Source organism: Ahaetulla prasina, chromosome 6, assembly GCF_028640845.1.
Source record: "Ahaetulla prasina isolate Xishuangbanna chromosome 6, ASM2864084v1, whole genome shotgun sequence".
Taxonomy (NCBI): domain Eukaryota; kingdom Metazoa; phylum Chordata; class Lepidosauria; order Squamata; family Colubridae; genus Ahaetulla; species Ahaetulla prasina.
The window spans coordinates 32,523,344-32,543,397 of record NC_080544.1 but is presented as its reverse complement, the minus strand read 5'-3'; the positions used below and the strand labels follow the sequence as shown (position 1 = coordinate 32,543,397).

The following is a 20,054-nucleotide window of genomic DNA, read 5'->3' as shown; positions in this document are numbered from 1 at the left end:
TATAATCTGATGCTTCTTTGGGGTGAAGGGGTACATTGAAGTCTGTCTCAGCTTGCTGGCTCCCAGAATATCAATCTAAAATATTGACATTTCTACCCCGATATCAAATTTGTTGTGGCACATGGATCTGATGTTTCATTTACCAATGGTGTGCATTTGCATCTTTACAGCATCAGTCTTTCCTTTTGGTATGGCCATGTTAGTTGGCATTTCAACGTTGCTCCATCTACAACATAAATGCTCATACTTGGTCTTTGCTTTTCCTCAGTGGCTTTTTGAATACTTTCTGATCTGGAGGGCTCATCTTCTAATCTCATGATGATATCCTAACTGTAAAGTGTCCATTTGGTTTTGGCACACTACTGGAGGGAGTTGGGATTTCCCACTTCCACAGATCGTATTTAGTCTAATCCTTCTTTGTCGTGCCTATGGATGACTCCATATTATGATGTACACTGTTAATGGTGTAGCTCCTCGAGTCACTGGAGAAAATAAGTCTCTTCATCATTATCATTTTGCCCAAAGGAGGATTTATCATAAGGGTACATGCAAGCTCCCAGTCAGATGGCCATTATTAAGGCATTCCTTAAGGTTATTCTGTAAGAAGATGGATAAAGTATTGTTTCTGCTTATGATACGATGGCAACGATCAAGGGGCTGGAACTGAAGAGGCTTTGTTTCATTTTGCAGGTGATTTTATAATATAGCAAAGATGCCTATTTGGTCAGAGCAACCTTTGGTTTCACTGAATTAGAAAATCTACAAAGAATCTACAAAGACACCTTCAAACTTAAGTCAATTGTGCATCATCTCAGAGCTATGGTGGTGCAGTGGTTAGAATGCAGTACTGCAGGCTATTTCTGTTGACTGCCGGCTGCCAGCAAAATCTCACCAGGCTCAAGGTTGACTCAGCCTTTCATCATTCCGAGGTGGGTAAAATGAGAACCCAGATTGTTGGGGTCAATAGGCTGACTGTGAAAACTGCTTAGAGAGGGCTACAGTATAAAGCACTGTGAAACAGTATATACCCTGTTTCCCCGAAAATAAAGACATCCCCTGATAATAAGCCCAATCGGGCCTTTGAGCGCATGCCCTAAAATAAGCCCCCCCCCCTGAAAATAAGCCCTCCCCAAAAATATTTAAACACATGCGCAGCCGGTCCCCGCCATTTCCTCTGGTTTCCTCCACGTGCCCCAAAATAATAAGACCTCCCCGAAAATAAGGCCAAGCGCTTATTTCGAGGTTCAAAAAAATATAAGACAAGGTCTTATTTTCGGGAAAACATGATAAGTCTAACTGCTATTGCTAAGTGCTATCTCAAGAGCCAGGATGGGATGTATAGACTGCCTCTAAGAGAGCAGACATTTTTTGTTACGTCCAACAGCAAATCAAATGTTACTTTTCTCCCTGCAGTTACGTTTCATTACGGGCAAAAAAAAATCCACAGAGTAGGAAACCAAGGAGTAAAAGAAAGTGTTTGGCACCTTGAGTTGCATACCTTTCAAGAAAACAAACAGCAGGCCCTCTTTGCTTTATCATACACTATCTTCAAAAGTCTTTGTCTTAATAGATTGGAAGTACAGAGGCTGAATTTTACAAGAAAATAAAATTCCAAAGGTTGTCTTCGGAGCCCAGTTCTAACTGACTTTTGGATTACCTCTAAAAGCTTAGCAAATCTTGACTTTGGCATTAACAGGCGACACAGCTACACCTGTAACATGATCAGGGAGACAGATGAAATACTCACAGAATCTTTTATGGTAGCTTCCAAGTGACCAACCAGAGTTTGTAGCCGACTTATTTCTTTGTCCTTTTGTTGCACAGTTTGGCTCAGCTCCTGAATGTGTTTGTTCTGTAGAGCCATTTTCTTGAAAAGAAAGAGAAAGAAGCCTGAGAAGAGATGTGTCTGCGCACAGTGGGCAACTTCCAACAAAATATCATCTCAAGCTGGGTTGTGCTAGCTTCATTAAGTCCTGGTTTAGGAAGTTACAGAAGATTTGTCCCAAATCCTCTGCAGAAGGAGATGACTACCCACGAGCTGCAGATGATCCCTAATGTGAGTTGGAGTTTCCTCCTCAGTTTGAAAGTCTATTTCTCTACAGATCCCTCACATCCTGGACATAAATTGTTTCAACTTCTACCCTCAAAAAGACGCTATAGGGCACTGCACACCCAAAAAAAAAAATGACACAAGGACAGTTTTTTCCTGAATGCCATCACTCTGTTTAATAACTAATTCCCACAACATTGTCAAATAATTTACTAAGACTGTGTTACTATTATTCTTCTCTTCCTTACTAGTACCGTTTCCCCCAAAATAAGACATCCCCTGATAATAAGCCCAATTGGGCTTTTGAGCGCATGGCAATAAGACCAAGCACTTGTTTCAGGGTTCAAAAAAATGCAAGACAGAGTCTTATTTTTGGGGAAACATGGTATCTATCTCTTCCCACTTATTATTATAACCATAACCATCTTTCAATTTATATTGTTTTTACTTGTCTCCTAGTACGATTTGATAACTTATTAGTAACCTTGACTATCACTAAATATTGTATCTTTTTACTTGATGAATGTATTTTATTCTCCTTATGTAGACTAAGAGCATATACACCTAAGACAAATTCCTTGCATGTCCAATAAAGAATTCTATTCTATTCTGTTCTGTTCTGGTCTATTCTCTGTATGCCAATATTCACTGACAAAGTGCCTTCTAACAACAATTTTTTCATTAATGATTTTTCTGAGGGTTTTGGGTTTTTTTTGGCAGGGGTGGGAATGCTGTGGGTGGATGTGAGAAAGAAAGAGCAAGCAATTTTATTATCTCCCCATTTTTCTCTCCGTAGACCAATCAACTTTTGTTGTGCTTTTGGGACGAAAGAGGCTACCTTATTTGTTCCTGATTTGAATGTAATGAACAATCTTTACCTCAGTAGCATCTTGAAGAACTTTAGCAGATTCACTCAGTTTATCTTCTTGCATTCCCGCGGCTGGAATGTAAGCAGTTTTTAAAATATATTTTAAGTACCATGAGAAGAATTACTTCAATTGTTTAGAAAAAAATTTTTTTAATAAAATTTCTTGATACCTTTACTTTTTGTCTTTTTGGTAAATCTGATAACATCCATGTAACATTCAATACTACTCAGTTAAATTGGTTAGGAAATAACTACCCAATCTGCTATTAATGAACAAGCATTTATCTTGTTCATTATCTTTATCTTCTTTATAAACGAACCCTTAAGATAAGTAAAATTACTGATTGGTCAAATGGCGAAGCATTTCCTGCCAAACAGCTAGGCTCCCCTGTAATTAAAAATCTATTTTTCATTTTTTAATTAAACCCAAAAGATACAATTATACTAGTGCTTATGTTTAACATATCTTTAATATTCATCACTCATTCATTTTTATTTTCAAACAATGAAGAAATAGACTTAATCTACATACTGATTTATAGAATGCTTTTATTGAGTTTTAGAGTTCCTTTGGACCTGGAACCAAATTCATTTCCCAGCCTTGATAGTACAGGCAGTCCTCAACATATGACTACAATAGGGTCCAAAATTTATGTTGCCAAGTAAGACATTTCTTAAGTGAGTTTTGTCCCATTTTACAACCTTCCTTGCCACTGTTGTTAAGTGAATCACCCCAGTTGTTAAATTAGTAACAGGGTTATTAAGTGAATCTGGCTTCCCCATTGACTTTGCTTGTCGTAAGGTTGCAAAAGGGGATCACATGACCCCAGGACACTGCAACCATCTTATTTATATAAGAGTCAGTTGCCAAGCGTTTGAATTTTTATCACATGACCATGGGGATGTTGCAACGGCCGTAAATGTGAAAAATGGTCATAAATCACTTTTTTCAGCGTTGCAACTTGTAACGTCGTTGTAACGGTCACTAAATGAATTTTTGTAAGTTGAGGACTACCAGTACATATTTTTCAGAGTATAAGACGCACCGGAGTATAAGATGCAGTTTAGTTTTTGGGGAGGAAAATGGGGGGGGGGGAAATCTGCCTACCAGGCTAGTGTCCTTAGTCTGGTCAGCTTCAGCACATTAGTTTGCTGGTTTTTATCCCCTGCTTGGGGATAAAAAAAAGCTTCTAAAGCACAACTGATCTTTGGAGACAGAAGCAATGAGAAAAGCAGGTAAACCACGGAGATCGCTTCACTCACTAATGCCTCATTAGAGCTGAAAAAAAGCTTCATAAAACCTATATTTTTAGTATAAGGAGTATAAGAGGCACCCAAATTTTCAGCCTCTTTCAGGAGGGAAAAAAGTGTGTCTTATACTCTGAAAAATATGGTATTGAGGAACACTAATTTCCCTTTTAAATTGCTAAAAATTAAAGTCAAGCGGAAATCATTCCCTCCACACGCATTCCTGACTTGCGAAACTGGCTGCATGCTCCTTCAGAATGCAGCCAATACAAGTAGTCTCCTCGACTTAACAGTTCATTTAGTGACCATTCGAAGTTACAACGGCACTGAAAAAAAGACCACTTTTCACACTTTTGACCATTGCAGCATCCTCATGATCATGTGATTTACATTTGGAAGCTTGACAACGGATTCACATTGATGACGGTTGCAGAGTCCCAGGGTCATGCGATTCACCTTTTGCGACCTTCTGACAAGCAAAGTCAAGCGAGATTCACTTAACAACCACGTCACTAATTCAACAAGTGCAGCGATTCATTTAACAAACGTGACAAGAGAAGTCATAAAATAGGGGAAAACTCACTTTAAAAATTTTCCACTTAGCAACATACTGTATTTTTCGGAGTATAAGACGCACCTTTTTCCCCCAAAAAAGAGGATGAAAATCTGGGTGCGTCTTATACTCCAAATGTAGCCCCGCCCAGCTTCTCAAACAGAGGTTTCAGAGGCTGAAAAAAGCATCAGAAACGGAGCTTCAGAAAAAAAGCCCCAGACAGAGCTTCAGAAAAGAAGCTCCCAAACAGAGCTTCAGAGGCTTTTTTTCTGAAGCTGTTTTGGAGGCTTTCAGAGGCAGAAAAAAGTTTTTTCTGAAACAGAGTTTCAGAGGCAGAAAAAAAAGCAAAAAAAAAAGCAAGGCACAGAGCTCACAACCAAGGAACCTGCTGCTAAAATTCACCTCTGGGAATAGCTGATTGGGGGAATTCTGGGAGGCCAATCCATCTGCCAATCAGCTTTTTTCTTATTTTCCTCCCCAAAAACTAAGGTGCGTCTTATACTCCGAAAAATACAGTCAATTCTGGACTACCTATAATTTTACTGGGTTTTTTGCTCTTTGTGTACCTTCTTTCCGGCTAAAAAGGTCATCTCGAGCATGGGCGAGCTCCGCTGTAATATCAGCCAATTGCTTTTCAAGTCGCTCGATGGTCAGTTGAGGTTCTTCTAAAGCATCAAGTATGCCAAACGCCGCTTCTGCCTGTTGCTTAATATCAGCAACGTTCTGCTGCAGTGACCCCACCATACTGGGAAGGTCCGCCACGCTTCCAGGTTCTCCGTCTTCACTTCCCTTGTTGTAAAAAAAACAACCCAACAACAACAAGCCATTTAAAAGCAGGAGGGAAAACAAGAGAGGTACAGAAAACATGCAACTACGTCGAAAGTCTCGGAAGTGCAAATTAACAGCATTGTTGAAATACTCCAAATCTATCTGGGAAAGGGGGAAAAAAAGGAAGAAAGGAGAACAGGCCTGGGTTCAGAAATCAAATTACCATATTTTTTTGGAGTATAAGACGCACCTTTTTCCCCCAAAAAAAGAGGGTGAAAATCTGGGTGCGTCTTATACTCCGAATGTAGCCCTGCCCAGTTTCTCAAACGGAGGTTTCAGAGGCTGAAAAAAGCATCAGAAAAGAAGCTCCCAAACAGAGCTTCAGAGGCTTTTTTTCTGAAGCTGTTTCGGAGGCTTTCAGAGGCAGGAATAAAGTTTTTTCTGAAACAGAGTTTCAGAGGCAGAAAAAAAGCAAAAAAAAAAAAAAGCAAGGCACAAAGCTCACAACCATGGAACCTGTTCCTAAAATTCACCTCTGGAAACAGCTGATTGGGAGTATTCCGGGAGGCCAATCCACCTGCCAATCAGCTTTTTTCTTATTTTCCTCCCTAGAAACTAAGCTGCATCTTATACTCCGGTGAGTCTTATACTCCAAAAAATATGGTAAGCCATGGCTTGCTCAAGCATTGCTTGCTGAGAATAAGCTGAAGATGGCAGCTTCACTGGCCGTATCTCAAAGCTGACAGGCTGACCTAGCAGGAAGAGATAAATACAGGAAGTCCTTGTTCAACTACATTCCTTGAGGTTGGCAACTCTGTCGCTAAACGAGGTGGCTGTAAATCCTGATGTCACGTGGCCATGCCAATTTACAGCAGCAGACGCAGCAATTCGTTGCGGTTCTTGAGCGAATCTTTAACACGATGTCACGTGATCCTCATTTCCCGCTGGTCAGAACCCGAAAGGAAGGTTGCAAATGGCCATCACATAACCACTGCTACCATCGCAATTGTGAGCCGGTTGCCAAAATCATCATCGTGCGACCGTGTGGATGCTGCACCTTCAAGGACCCCACTGTGAGTCTCCTTGTTCAGCGCTGTCTTAAATTTGAATCGATCTCTGAACAAGGGGTCATTAGCTGAGGACTATCTGTTAACGCAATTGCTTACGTTTGCTGGAACAAAACTTACCACTTTTTTGCCTTCTTTTAGCGTCTCTTCTGCTCCACCTTTGACATCTGGGAGTGTGATACAGTCCTTCAGCAGCTCCTTGTAAATGCTCATCCGCTCTTCACACGTGTTCGCCATTATTTCTTCTTTATCGCTAAAGATCTTTCTAAATGGATCAAGAAGAGAAATAATTTGTAGACTTCCTGGAAACAAATCATACCAATCTACCCCCTTCAACTAATTATTTAAAAAAACAAAACAAAACAAAGCAAAGCAAAACAAAACAAAACACCTTAGCTGGAAGAGCTAAGCGTATTGGATATGAGAAATTGCACTTTGTAGGCAAGTTCTTTATTATGCATAATAACTTTAGAATACAATAGAATAGAATTTTTATTGGCCAAGTGTGATTGGACACACAAGGAATTTGTCTTGGTGCATATGCTCTCAGTGTACATAAAAGAAAAGATACGTTCATCATTTATTATCATGATGAACCTGGAAAAAAATTTCCTAGGAGGAAAACTGGCCATTCCTTTATTGGGAATGGGAAAATCGCACTATACCATTAATTTATGTAAACATAGGATTTTAACTGATGAACAAGGCTTCCAGTGGCATTCCATCCAATTTGCAGTATGTCTCATACAGGCAAATCAAATCCTAAAAGCTTTTCCTTATAAACTTCCTATTTCTCCATAAATAGGATAGAGCAGCAGTCCTCCAACTTTTGGGGCTTGGTGGCCTGGCCAGGGGCAGGAGAGGGGGGGAAGAGAAGAACCGGGTCGCACAAGTGGCAGGCCAGTGGGCGTGCAGCTCAACTTACATGAGCATCAGGCCGATGCACATATGCAGGTATGTGTGTCAACTATGCCAGGGGTCTCCAACCTTGGCAACTTTAAGCCTGGATGACGTCAACTCCCAGAATGCCCCAGCCAGCCATGGCCCCGGTAGGACTGTGGCCAGGGGGATTGGAGACCTCTGGGCTAGAGAATATATCAGGACAATTCATCTGCCAGACGCCATTTTATGTAATTACATAATCAACATCTATTACACATTTGGTCCATTTTGTTAAGTAGAAGTTTATAATTCAGGTTATCTGGAAAAAGGTTGCTTTACGGGTGAATGAGAATACTACTTATCAATAGTATACAAGTGAACAACTTTTAAGTGGCAATCTTAAATGTTGAGTAGTGTCTAAAACCTTTTTCCAATCCTTGTTTTATCTAAACATTCACAAGGAATAGCTCCATTACTGTTAAGTAAATTTGCTGACTGATTTAAGCAGCTTGACCTTGACAAACTCTGACACAATATGCATGCACCTTTGTTGTATATCCTAAAACTCCCCAGACGCACACAAAAAAAAAAAAACCCACCAGAAAACTTACTTGAGGTCACCCTCTTTTGCACTGAAATAATTGGAACATTCTTGAATAACTTCTTTACGAATGTCTAGCTCCATGTACAGCTTAGCTGTCTTTTCCTCTATCAGCTTATTCTTCAATTCTTCTATTATATCAAGTAACTTCTAAACAGGAGAACCAGAAATAGATATTATATAAGACTTTCTATGTGAGGGGTCTCCAACCTTGGCCACTTTAAGCCTGGCGGACTTCAACTCCCAGCAAAGTTGGCTGGGGAATTCTGGGAGTTGAAGTCCTCCAGGCTTAAAGTGGCCACGGTTGGAGACCCTTATTCTATGTTATGACATGCAAAGTGAGTTTCTTTAGACTTGATGCTAAACTCTCATAATCCTGTCGCTTAGGCAAAAGATGCAGGACAGAATAAGGCCGTCTTCTAGCAAAGATGGACCACTTCCTAACTCAATACATTCACAGTACAGCCCATATTATCAACAGACATCACCTGTATAGGTATTCCCCATTTTCTTCTTTACCCATTACAGGTAGTCCTTGGCTTACGACCACAATTGAGCCCAACATTTTTGTTGCTAAGAGAAACATTTGTTTAGATAATTTTGCCCTATTGTATTTATTTTATTTATTTATTTATTTATTTATTTTTCGTATTTTTATACCGCCCTATCTCCCTAGGGACTCAGGGCGGTTTACAGCCAAATAAAACATACATATAAATACAAAATAAAACATCAATTAAAAAACTTATTACATAAGGCCGAATATTTAAAAATAGCAATACAAATAATAAAACCCCATTAAAACCAAATTCAAAATTTAAAATTCTAGTCCAGTCCTGCGCAGATAAATAGATGTGTCTTAAGCTCGCGGCGAAAGGTTCGAAGGTCAGGAAGTTGGCGGAGTCCTGGGGGAAGTTCGTTCCAGAGGGTGGGAGCCCCCACAGAGAAGGCCCTTCCCCTGGGTGTCGCCAGTCGGCACTGCCTGGCCGACGGCACCCTGAGGAGTCCCTCTCTGTGAGAGCGCACGGGTCGGTGAGAGGCATTCGGTGGCAGCAGACGGTCCCGTAAGTAACCCGGCCCTATGCCATGGAGCGCTTTGAAGATAGTTACCAGAACCTTGAAGCGCACCCGGAAGGCCACAGGCAGCCAGTGCAGTCTGCGCAGGAGAGGTGTCACATGGGAGCCACGAGGGGCTCCCTCTATCACCTGCGCAGCTGCATTCTGAACTAACTGGAGCCTCTGGGTGCTCAAGGAGACCCCCATGTAGAGAGCATTGCAGTAATCCAGACGAGATGTCACGAGAGCGTGAGTGACCGTGCATAGGGCATCCCGGTCTAGAAAGGGGCGCAACTGGCGAACCAGGTGGACCTGGTAAAAAGCTCTCCTGGAGACGGCCGTCAAATGATCTTCAAAGGACAGCCATCCATCCAGGAGAACGCCCAAGTTGCGCACCCTCTCCATTGGGGCCAATGACTCGCCCCCAACAGTCAGCCGCGGCTGCAGCTGACTGTACCGGGATACTGGCATCCACAGCCACTCCGTCTTGGAGGGATTGAGCTTGAGCCTGTTTCTCCCCATCCAGACCACTTTTGCCACAGTTGTTAAGCGAATTGCTGCAGTTGTTAAGTTAGTCACATGGCTGTTAAGCGAATCCGGCGTTCCCATTGACTTTTGTTTGTCAGAAGGTCACAAAAGGGGATCACATAACCCTTGGGACATTGCAACTGTCATAAATATGAGCAATAAATATTGCCAAGCATCTAAATTTTGATCATGCGACCACAGGGATGCTCCAACAGTTGCAAGTGTGGAAAACTGTCACAAGTCACTTTTTTCAGTGCTGTTGTGACTCTGAAATAGGTCACTAAATGGACTGTTGTAAGAACAGGATTACCTGTATTATTGTTTTAACGTTTCATTCAGGATATGCCTGTAGATTTCTAACCCTGCAAGAAAGCTTACGTTGGAGGAAGCTGCCTCTTTTCTCCAAGAAAACACGAATGTGTAAAGAAAGCCAAATTGTTCTTCCTACACTTCCTTTTGAGTCATATACCAAGGAGGTACCTGGAGGTGGCTTATAGGCATATAAATTGAGCATCCACGCAGCATCCTACACTGAGTTGCATCCTGTTAACATCCGTGGCTCATCTATGGATTGCTAACAATTTAATTGTGAATCCACCCACTTTAGGATACGACCTAGTCAGGCTAGACTAGGAAACTGAGGTCAACACTGCTTTTATAACAGAATGACAGAATCTTGCAAAGCTTGAATGTGCTTCCCTCTCCTCCTCCCTCCCTTTATTTTTGTGATAATGAGGGAGGGTCTTATTTGAGATGCTTTCTCGGATATAGTTCTGGCCTGAACTCTGATTTCTTTCATCCGAGCATAGTTTTGGTAGTGGCTCTTTCGCTGGTTCTTCAAGGTCTTCATTGGTTCTGACCATTACAGGCAACAATTTGCTCAGTACCTAGGCAATCCTGCTGCTTTCCTTCTACAGCAGGGGTATCAAACTGGATTTCTTGGCGGGGGCGGTTCAGCATTGAAGTTGTCCTCCGTGGGATGGCCAGGTGGGGGAGGGGAAGGAGACGGGACGGCCAGCCTCCTGCAGCATCCTGCCGGCCAAAAGGGGTGCGGGGAGCCCACGAGCGGCCCCCATATGCCCCGTTTTCGCTAGCAGAGGCACCGTGGGCCGGTCCTTTGCTATTTCCAGGCCGGCCCCATGGGCCAGCTCTAAGCATCCTTGAGTTTGACACCCCTGTTCTACAGCATTTCCTTCTAAACCAGAGAACAGTCACTCCAAAAAGACAAATCTACCGGAGTCTCTCAGGATGTGGTTAAAACAATCCAAGATATCAGCCACAATATGCAATTGAAGCTCATAAGGAAACAGGTGCAGCTTTGATCATACTTTCGCAGCCACCATGTTGACTTGTTTGATTGCAACCCATGAATACAAAATACACATTACAAGAAAGATGTTAAGAAGAGCAACTAAGATGATTAAAGGCCTGGAGATTAAAACGTATAAAGAACAGTTGCAGGATTTGGGTTTGTTAGTCTAGAGAAAAGAAGGACGGGTGGGGGGGGGGAGAGAGGGACATGATAGCAGTATTCCAGTATTTGAGAGGTTGCCACAAAAGAGGAGGGAGTCAACTTATTTTCCAAAACACTTGTAGGTAGGACAAGAAACAATGGATGGAAACTAATCAAGGAGACAAGCAACCTGGAATTGAGAAACTTCCTAACAGTGAGGACAATTAACGAGTGGAACAGCTTGCCTTCAGAACTTGTAGGTGCTTCATCACTGGAGGTTTTTAAGAAGAGACTGGACAGTCACTTATCTGAAATAGTAGAGGGCCTCCTGCTTGAGCAGGGGGTTGGACTAGAAGACCTCCAAGGTCCCTTCCAGCTCTATTCTGATGGATGGATACCCCTCTAACTTACTTTCTGCCGAACTCCCTTTTATATCTAAATTCATTTCTAAAAGCAACCTGATTTATTATATTCTTTAATTTGCTATTTAACAGGCTGGTTTTTATGACATTTTTATATTTCATTTTATTTTTATTTTTGTTGTCTAATTTGAGCGTTGGAAATCAACTTTGAGTATAGGTTGTTGCAGAAAAGCAAGCTGCAGATACGCAGGATAAACACAAGCTAGATTTGCTTTCAGATATAAAATTCTGCTTTTTGGTTGCTAGGCAAAGGCCCCTTTGAGTCCAGCTCAGTTCCTGTTACTACCATGGAAGGAACTTGGCTAATAAAAGGGAACTATATTAAGCAAGCAGATGATGCAGACAGTAACAGGAGCAAGATAACCTCAAAGAAAATGTCTTTAATCTTACAAGTTGGCACAACCACTCTAGATCTAAATTAAACAAAACTGGTTCTCATCGACAGCTAAAGAGAGACTGCCTATACTGAATGCATGAAGCATAATCCAATCTTGTGTAGCTATTGATTATTGATTAGACAAATATTAGTTAAATGTAGTTTATATTGGAGATATATTGATTTTATTAAATGATTTTTCTCTTTCTGGAAAAGTGCTCAATGTTCATCCGTTTCTCTCCCCCCCCCCCAAAAATACACCTTGTTGGTAACACCTGGAGTATCTCCCAACATTATTCAGCTACTTCTGTGTAATTTTCTGAGCAACGGTTTAATGACTTGACATCAATTTTTCCAGATTTTTTTTTAATCTTCTCAGTCTAGTCCAGGGGTCTGCAAACTTGGCTCTTTTAAGACTTGTGGACTTCAGCTCCCAGAGTTCCTCAGCCAGCAAAGCAAAACTGGCTGAGGAACTCTGGGAATTGAAGTCCACAAGTCTTAAAAGAGCCAAGTTTGCAGATCCCTGATCTAGTCTATGTTCCATATTTTTACTAACCAGACATGCCCCTCCTTAGTTTTTAGTGAGATATCCAAGGAACCAGATATGACTTTGTTGTTTGAAGGTAGTCTATCTTCTTTGTTAGACTACAAAGACACGATGTGAAAGGAAGCAGGGTCCATCCACCAATCCTTTTTTTTTTAATTTACATTTATATCCCGCCCTTCTCCGAAGACTCAGGGCGGCTTACAGTGTATCCTGATAAAATACCCGCTCTTAATGAACTGCATTAATTCTAATAGGAACTGATGAACAAGCTTCCTTTTTTATTTCTCTTCACTACCCTATCCTAATTTTAAATTGCCTTGATGCTATCCATGCTCATTAGAGCAGGGGTCTCCAACCTTGACAACTTTAAAGACAGCTTTGCTGGCTGAGGAGCTCTGGGAGTTGAAGTCCACAAGTCTTAAAGTTGTCAAGGTTGGAGACCCCTGCATTAGAGAGCCTTTTTGGTTGAAAATTGGGACACATGGACACCAGTAGAAGACATACCTGATATTCTTCTTTTTTGATAACAATATCACTATCTTCGCCTTCGAGTTGACTTTCCATCTCATCAGTTGGGTCATCTTCCTTTGCATATGTGTCTTCTACCAAATAATTCCCCTGGTCTTCTTCAGTACCCTCTTCCACCAGCTCTTCTTCATCTTCCATCACATCTTCCAGGGTCCCCTCCCAAAATATAGTTGCTCTTTTCGTGGGTAAACAGACACTATCATCAAAGATATTTTCAGATTCTGCTTCAACTCTCTCCACTTGGGGAGAATCAGGATCCAGTACCATGACCTATTCAAGGTGGACATCACAAAATGTGTTTAAAGCCACAATTAACGGAATTGTTTTAGCATTTATGAATATTTTATCCTCATCCTTATCCATTCCCTGCCCCAAAATCGTAACTCTTATAGATGCTCACTACATATGTAAAAAAAAAAAAGCTCTCCAAAGACAGTACACGTAGTCCTCAACTTATGACCACAACTGAACCCAAAAATTATGTTGCTAAGTGAGACATCTGTTAGGTGAATGTTGCTCCATTTTATGAACTTTCTTGCCACATTTGTTAAGTGAATCATTGTAGTTGTTAAGTTAGTAACAGGGTTGTGTGAGGTGAATCCGGCTTCCCCCTTGACTTTGTCAGAGGGTTGCAAAAGGTGATCACCTGACCCCAGGACACTGGAACCATCATAAATATGAGTCAGTTGCCAAGTGCTTGAATTTTGATTACGCGACCACGGGGGTACCGCAAGTGTGAAAAACGGTCATAAGCCATAATTTTTTCAGTGCTGTTGTAACTTTGAATGGTCACTAAATGAACTGGGAGTTCAGGGCTGCCCGTACAGTATTTCCACCATATTCCTGTAGGAAAGAAGAAATAGAACGAAACGGAACCTAACTGCAAAAAGCAATATGACTTATGACCATATTTCTTCTTATATATACTGATGTAACCAGTTTTTGAAATATCATGAAGATTAGGATCAAAATACACATCCTTGTTTGTGACAGCTATAGCCCTACCTTTCATCTGAGAGTCATTCAGGAGATCCTCATGTCTAACTATCTTCACAAGAATCCGATGGGATAAGGGGATTATCCTAAAGAGACCCAGGCAGCTTCCATTGCTGAGGGTGGACTTCAATCTGTTTTGTTCTGGATTTATTTCAACACTTTTACCACTACCCCGCACTGACCTTTCCCCACTTTAAACTGCTAATTAGCACATCTGAGAGGTGAAGACAGAAGTAAGGATAGAAACTTCTGGAATTTTCATTTGAGAATTGCTCTCAAATAAATTGCTCAAATGAACCAGACATTTCTCAGAGGCACCAACAGATGGATTAAGTATTTGTTAGCTCTAAAAGGAAGTGGGGGGGAAACCTAATTTAAACTGCAGTGCAGGCCTACTCAAAAATGTTGATTACTTTGCGCTACTGTGAACAAATCAACAGTGGCTTCATTCTTGTCTCCAGTAAAGTTTCTCATTTGAGCCAAATAATACCTCAGAAGCTTCTGTCAAAACTAGCCTAATACTGAATAAAGTTTTAAGTACAGGTCATCCTCGACTTACGACCCCAATGGAGCCCAGCATTTATGTTGCTGAGTGAGAAATTTGTGGAGTTTTGCCCCGTTTTATGATTTCTCTTGTCACAGTTGTTAAGTGAATCACTGCAGCTGTTAAATTAGTAACATGGTTGTGAAATCAATCTGGCTTCCCCATTGATTTAGCTTGTCAGGTCATCAAAGGTGTTTGCATGACCCTGAGACACTGCAACCGTTATAAATATGAACCAGTTGACAAGGATCCGAATGTAAATCATGTGACCACGGAGATATCGCAACGGTCATAAGTCTCCTAAGTGTTGTGATCCATCAGTAGCCTACGGAGCTGACAACGTAGTCAGACAGCGATGAGGCTGTGGTGAGGCCAGGGCCCTCAGGAAATGAGGTTCCGGCCTCCAGAGCCTGATAGGAGTGAGGCAGAGGAACAGGAGGAGCCTGTTCCTAATGCACGCATGAGAAGAGCTGCCAGAAGGCAAGAGCAGCTCAAGCAGAGAGGACAACTCGGGAGTAGGGCCAAGAGATGATTGGCCCCTCCCATAAGGCTTAAAACAGACCAGCACCGGCGTTTGAGCTTTGCTGGAAAACAATGTTGTAGCTGTGTCTTCTGCTTCATCTTCTGCTTCGTGTACATCTTTGTTTTTGTGGCTTCTGGACATTTGCCAGGAAGGGCCTTTGGAAGTTTGCCTAATTGGACTAAGGTTTGTTAGATAACTGAGGAATTTGTGTTGGGAGGCATTTGTTTTACTTTGAGTTGAACGACGCTGGGAATGAAGTAATTCCCAGCTGTTCGAATAAAGTTTGTTTTTTCATGGACTAAGTTTATTACTACCTACTTGGGTCTGGGTCACAACACTAAGTCGCTTTTTTCACTGCTGTTATAACTTCACTAAAGTTATTCACTTTAGTAAATAAATGGTCACTAAACGAGACCTGTCGTAATTCGAGGACTACCTTATCTAGAAAGCTGAGATTTATTATCAAATCTTGGTATGAAGTCTGACAACTTGAAAGTTTTGTAATTTTGACAGTAATTTTGTCATAGGCATTCGTTCCTAGCCACTAATCTTTGGCACACATTTACCTTTTGAGCAATTGCAGAAAACTTGAGCACGTTGAGAGTTTCGTCGTACGCAGAGGGACTCTGGCTGACATTAACTATCATGCAAACTTTTCCTTTCCCACTGAAGAAACCTTGGAAGAAGTGAGTGAGCTTGCTTTCCCGAAAGGGAATGTGCTGTTGCAGCCTGGAATGAAGCATGAGAATATTTTTTTTAACATTGCAGCAAGGTTTAAAACATATTACCCTCAAAACGACGCTATAGAGCACTGCACACCAGAACAACCAGACACAAGAACAGTTTTTTCCCGAAGGCCATCACTCTGCTAAACAAATAATTCCCTCAACACTGTCAGACTATTTACTGAATCTGCACTACTATTAATCGTTTCATAGTTCCCATCACCAATCTCTTTCCACTTATGACTGTATGACTATAACTTGTTGCTGGCAATCCTTATGATTTATATTGATATATTGATCATGAATTGTGTTGTAAATGTTGTACCTTGATGAACGTATCTTTTCTTTTATGTACACTGAGAGCATATGCACCAAGACAAATTCCTTGTGTGTCCAATCACACTTGGCCAATAAAAAAAAAAAATTCTATAGAAGGTTAGCCACAAACTTTTACTTTAGAAATAAGTGCAAAATCTATCCCTACTTATAGGCTTAGGGTTCATCCAACTTTAGTTTTAATGAAATACAAGTTTCCTGGCTAAACAAGCAAAAGCTAAACTTGAATTCATAAAAGAAAATGAAGATACATGATGGAGAAACACAATGGATAGAATTCTTTCAAAGCAGATATCCCAGAACTAAGAGGCTGTGCAGGTAAACGGTGACTGAAACAAGCTTTGTCTGCTATTTTTAACTTAGATGTTTATTGTTAAAGAGGTTTTAAAGCTTGCTACTTCGATATAGAGAACTTACAAGAAGGAAAATAGTCTAAATACACGTAGCCCTGCCATTTAAGTTTCAAAACCAAAGATTATGTCTGCTTGTAAACTCTTTTTATATATATATATAAATAAGAAACCAATAATCTTGCCACAACTAACAAAAGAGTATCTCTAGAAAATCAACATAGAAGGAAAATCTTATGGAAAGGCTGCAGAGAACTATGGTCCGCTAAGATCTGGAAAACAGGTAATTTTTTGACCTTTACAAGCAAAGGTCAACAACTTTTGAAAAATTATTTAAATGATTTAATGACAAGGATGGCAGAGTGAGGAAATCATTACATCAGACAAGACAAAGAGTGTTGTTTGTTCCAAGGTAAATTTGAGAAGAAACGTGACAGTTTTAAGACTTTGTGCATTTCGTAACAGATTTTTTTTTTTCCTGGATAAGCAGACATTGCATCTTTGAAACTCAAACCATATGGTCCTCAGCCTACAATCACAATTGTTAAGTGAATTGGGCCCAATTTTACAACTTTCTGCCGCAGTTGCTAAGCGAATTACTGCAGTTGTTAAGCGATTCACGTGGTTGTTAAATGAATCCAGCTTTCCCCATTGACTTTGCTTGTTTGTTGCAAGCTGGCTGAAAATGGTGGTCACATGACCCCAGGACATGGCAACTGTCTTAAATATATGCTAGTTGCCAAATGTCCAAATTTTGATCCTGTGACCAGGGGTTGGGTTGCCACAATTGTAAGTGTGAGGACCGGCCTTAAAGCCACCTATTTCAGTGCCACTTGACTAAATGCAAAAGTGTGTATAGTCACAGCTACGGTTTTCCCAGTTGCAATGTATGGCTGTGAAAGTTGGACCATAAGAAAGGCTGAGTGCCAAAGAATTGAGGCCTTTGAACTCTGGTACTGGAGAAGACTCCTGCGAGTCCCTTGGACTGAAAGGCTATCCAACCGGTCAGTCCTAGAGGAGATCAACCCTGACTGCTCTTTAGAAGGCCAGATCCTGAAGATGAAACTCAAATACTTTGGCCACCTAATGAGAAGAACGGACTCAATGGAGAAGAGCCTAATGCTGGGAAAGATTGAGGGCAAAAGAAGAAAGGGACGACAGAGAATGAGGTGGCTGGATGGAGTCACTGAAGAAGTAGGCGTGAGTGTAAGTGAACTCCAGAGGATGGTAGAGGACAGGAAGGCCTGGAGGAACATTGTCCATGGGGTCATGATGGGTCAGACTTCGCAACTAACAACAACACAGTGCCACTTTACTAAATGAGTGGTTATAAGACAAGGACGATCCATAGTGCAATTCTGGGGGAAATTGGAGGCAATCCTCAAAGAAGAGTTGAGCACCCCTGATTTACTAAATTCCTTTCTCTTTTGGTTCTTTCTCTCTTATACAGGAATGGTGGACAAGAAACTATCAAGCATTTTTTTTAAAGCTAGGGTTAGGAGAACACTAAATGGGGAACGCATAATTTCTGTATTTTTTATAGTTAGAAAGAACATTAAGAGGATTCAGGAAGAAGGTAAAAGAAACTTTTCTCTCCCATTTAGCATTTTTTTTTTCCCTTTCTAGAAATGGGTGGCTGAGATGCCCCAATTTTTGCCTATTCTGAAAAAAAAAACACCCTCCAGTCCTTACTTCGTTTGTTGATTGGATTTCAAGGCACCGATGCATTTGCCTAGAATAAGCAATGAAGTGTTAATGTTCCCGCTCTCTTTTAATCTTTCCCCTTCGTTGCAGGTTCTCGTGCAGCGCTCCGAGCCAGCAAGATCACAGAGAAATAACCTAGAAGAAGAGAAAAGCGCGCCCATTCAGCACAAACACAGATCGCAGGATGGTTTTGAAGAGATGGTGATTTCCCGAAACGTTAAGACCGCTTACTCATTGACTTGCATCACATGCGTGGTTTCCGAATCAATTTTTAGCATTTTCAAGGTAAATATGCTATGGCTGTAAGAGAAAATGAAAACGTTACCTCTAGCATCTCTGGGTGCAAACGGCAATTTGCTTGCCTGTACGTATCTCAAAAGCCAACAGATTCAATTCTTACATAAATGCAAAGGGTTTCCATTCCCCATTTTGTGAGACATGTAGTCCTTGTAGTCCATTGCTAAGTGAAGCAGTCCCATGAGCGAAATATCACATGACTGCCTCGCTTAGTGATGGCAGTCCCATTACAGTCATTAAGTGAATTAATCACGACTGTGATTTGTGATCTCCTGCTATTTCCCCATTAGTTTTGCTTGTCAGAAACCGGCCGGGAAAGTCACAAATGAGACACTGCGACTGTCATAAATATGCCATGGTTGCCAAGCACCCAAATCGTGATCACATGACTAATCGTGATCACATGACTATAGGGACACTGGACGGTCTTTAAATGTGAGAACTGGTTGTCACTTTTTCAGTATTGTCGTAACTTTGAATTGCCGCTAAATAAATTGTGATTAAGGGAGGACTACCTGCACTCCTGTTTTCAAGTAAGTTACACCCAGCTTGCTACCAGCCAATAAATAAATTCATCCACCCAGCCAACATTCTGGTTGCAATTGCTTGTCCGTGAAAAGTACCTTCCTTGCTCTTCAGAGCAGATAAAGATTCCAAAAATCATGCCATTCTAGGGTTCAGGGAGACACAAACCATTCTAACATCCCGGGATACTCACACACTGACATTCCCAGATATGCTCACAACTACAAATTTAGAAGTTTTTTTTACTTTTGATTTTCTGTTGCTGATTCGTGGATCCACAGCATTCATCGTTGTACTGATTGCTGGCTGTGACATTCAAAAGCTTGCATTGATTCAGTTCCTGGATATCTCTCGGACAAGAATATCTGTCTCTCCAATAAGATCAGCTTCTTTTTGCATGCGTTAATACGCGTTAATCCAATGATCGGGCAATATTCTATTTATTCCTTGTCCTTACATTCCACTAAATGTTTCCTTATTGTCAAACACATGATTTTTCTGGTTTTATTCAATTAAAACTTTGCCCATATCTAGGGTTGTGGAAGCATACCTTGCTGTTCCCTTTTAGACATTTGAATGGTGCCCTCCAGACTGATGTTTTCAAAGACTTAGCTATTCAAACTATTCAAATCCTGGAAAGTTGAATGAGGTATTTGCCCCTCTACTAATTGAAATACCAGTGATAGTTACATGAAATAATGGAGGTGGGGTAAGGGTGGACTGCTGCTACTCCCAAAAAACGACTGTATAGTTTTGTTTTCATTATAGTTTGCTGTGTTTTAATCTGAGCTAGAGAGGAAGATTTGTAGGGTGCTAAGAGTTCATTGTGATTGGAGTGGTCAATAACAACTTAATAGGTCTTAGCTATAATCTTAAAGATTGTCTGAACCCGTCAGCTATTAGTAAGGCAAACACAGGTTGATCAGAAATGAAAATGAAAGCTTGTAAGCGCCACCTTGTGGTTATAAAGCATATAAATTGAGATCAAGAAACATATTATGAACAAGCAGCCTTTGGGAGCATTAAGTCTGGATTGGATATGATTCCCAAATTAAATAAAAAGCAGACATTTGTCTGTTCCATACCAAGCATTTCCTGTTTTACTGT

The 20,054-nt window shown here is 41.0% G+C and overlaps 1 protein-coding gene and 1 long non-coding RNA gene across 6 annotated transcripts in view; one reads left to right on the top strand and one right to left on the bottom strand.

The window, feature by feature from the left end:
- The window catches only part of KIF20B (kinesin family member 20B), a 67,964-nt gene that overhangs the window by 36,316 nt on the left and 11,594 nt on the right, over positions 1 to 20,054 (bottom strand). For all 5 annotated transcript variants that reach the window (XM_058188870.1, XM_058188871.1, XM_058188869.1 and 2 more), the window contains exons 10-18: positions 18,357 to 18,425; positions 18,114 to 18,260; positions 15,577 to 15,739; positions 12,924 to 13,217; positions 8,048 to 8,187; positions 6,675 to 6,819; positions 5,286 to 5,508; positions 2,929 to 2,990; positions 1,748 to 1,867 (exon numbers count right to left, since the gene is read on the bottom strand). In XM_058188870.1, coding sequence (XP_058044853.1) covers positions 1,748 to 1,867; positions 2,929 to 2,990; positions 5,286 to 5,508; positions 6,675 to 6,819; positions 8,048 to 8,187; positions 12,924 to 13,217; positions 15,577 to 15,739; positions 18,114 to 18,260; positions 18,357 to 18,425 — 1,363 coding nt within the window. The remainder of the gene's footprint in view (positions 1 to 1,747; positions 1,868 to 2,928; positions 2,991 to 5,285; positions 5,509 to 6,674; positions 6,820 to 8,047; positions 8,188 to 12,923; positions 13,218 to 15,576; positions 15,740 to 18,113; positions 18,261 to 18,356; positions 18,426 to 20,054) is intronic.
- LOC131201183 (uncharacterized) lies at positions 821 to 2,952 on the top strand. Its single transcript, XR_009155791.1, has 3 exons — positions 821 to 929; positions 1,859 to 2,056; positions 2,847 to 2,952. It is a non-coding gene; the product is annotated as an uncharacterized LOC131201183 (long non-coding RNA).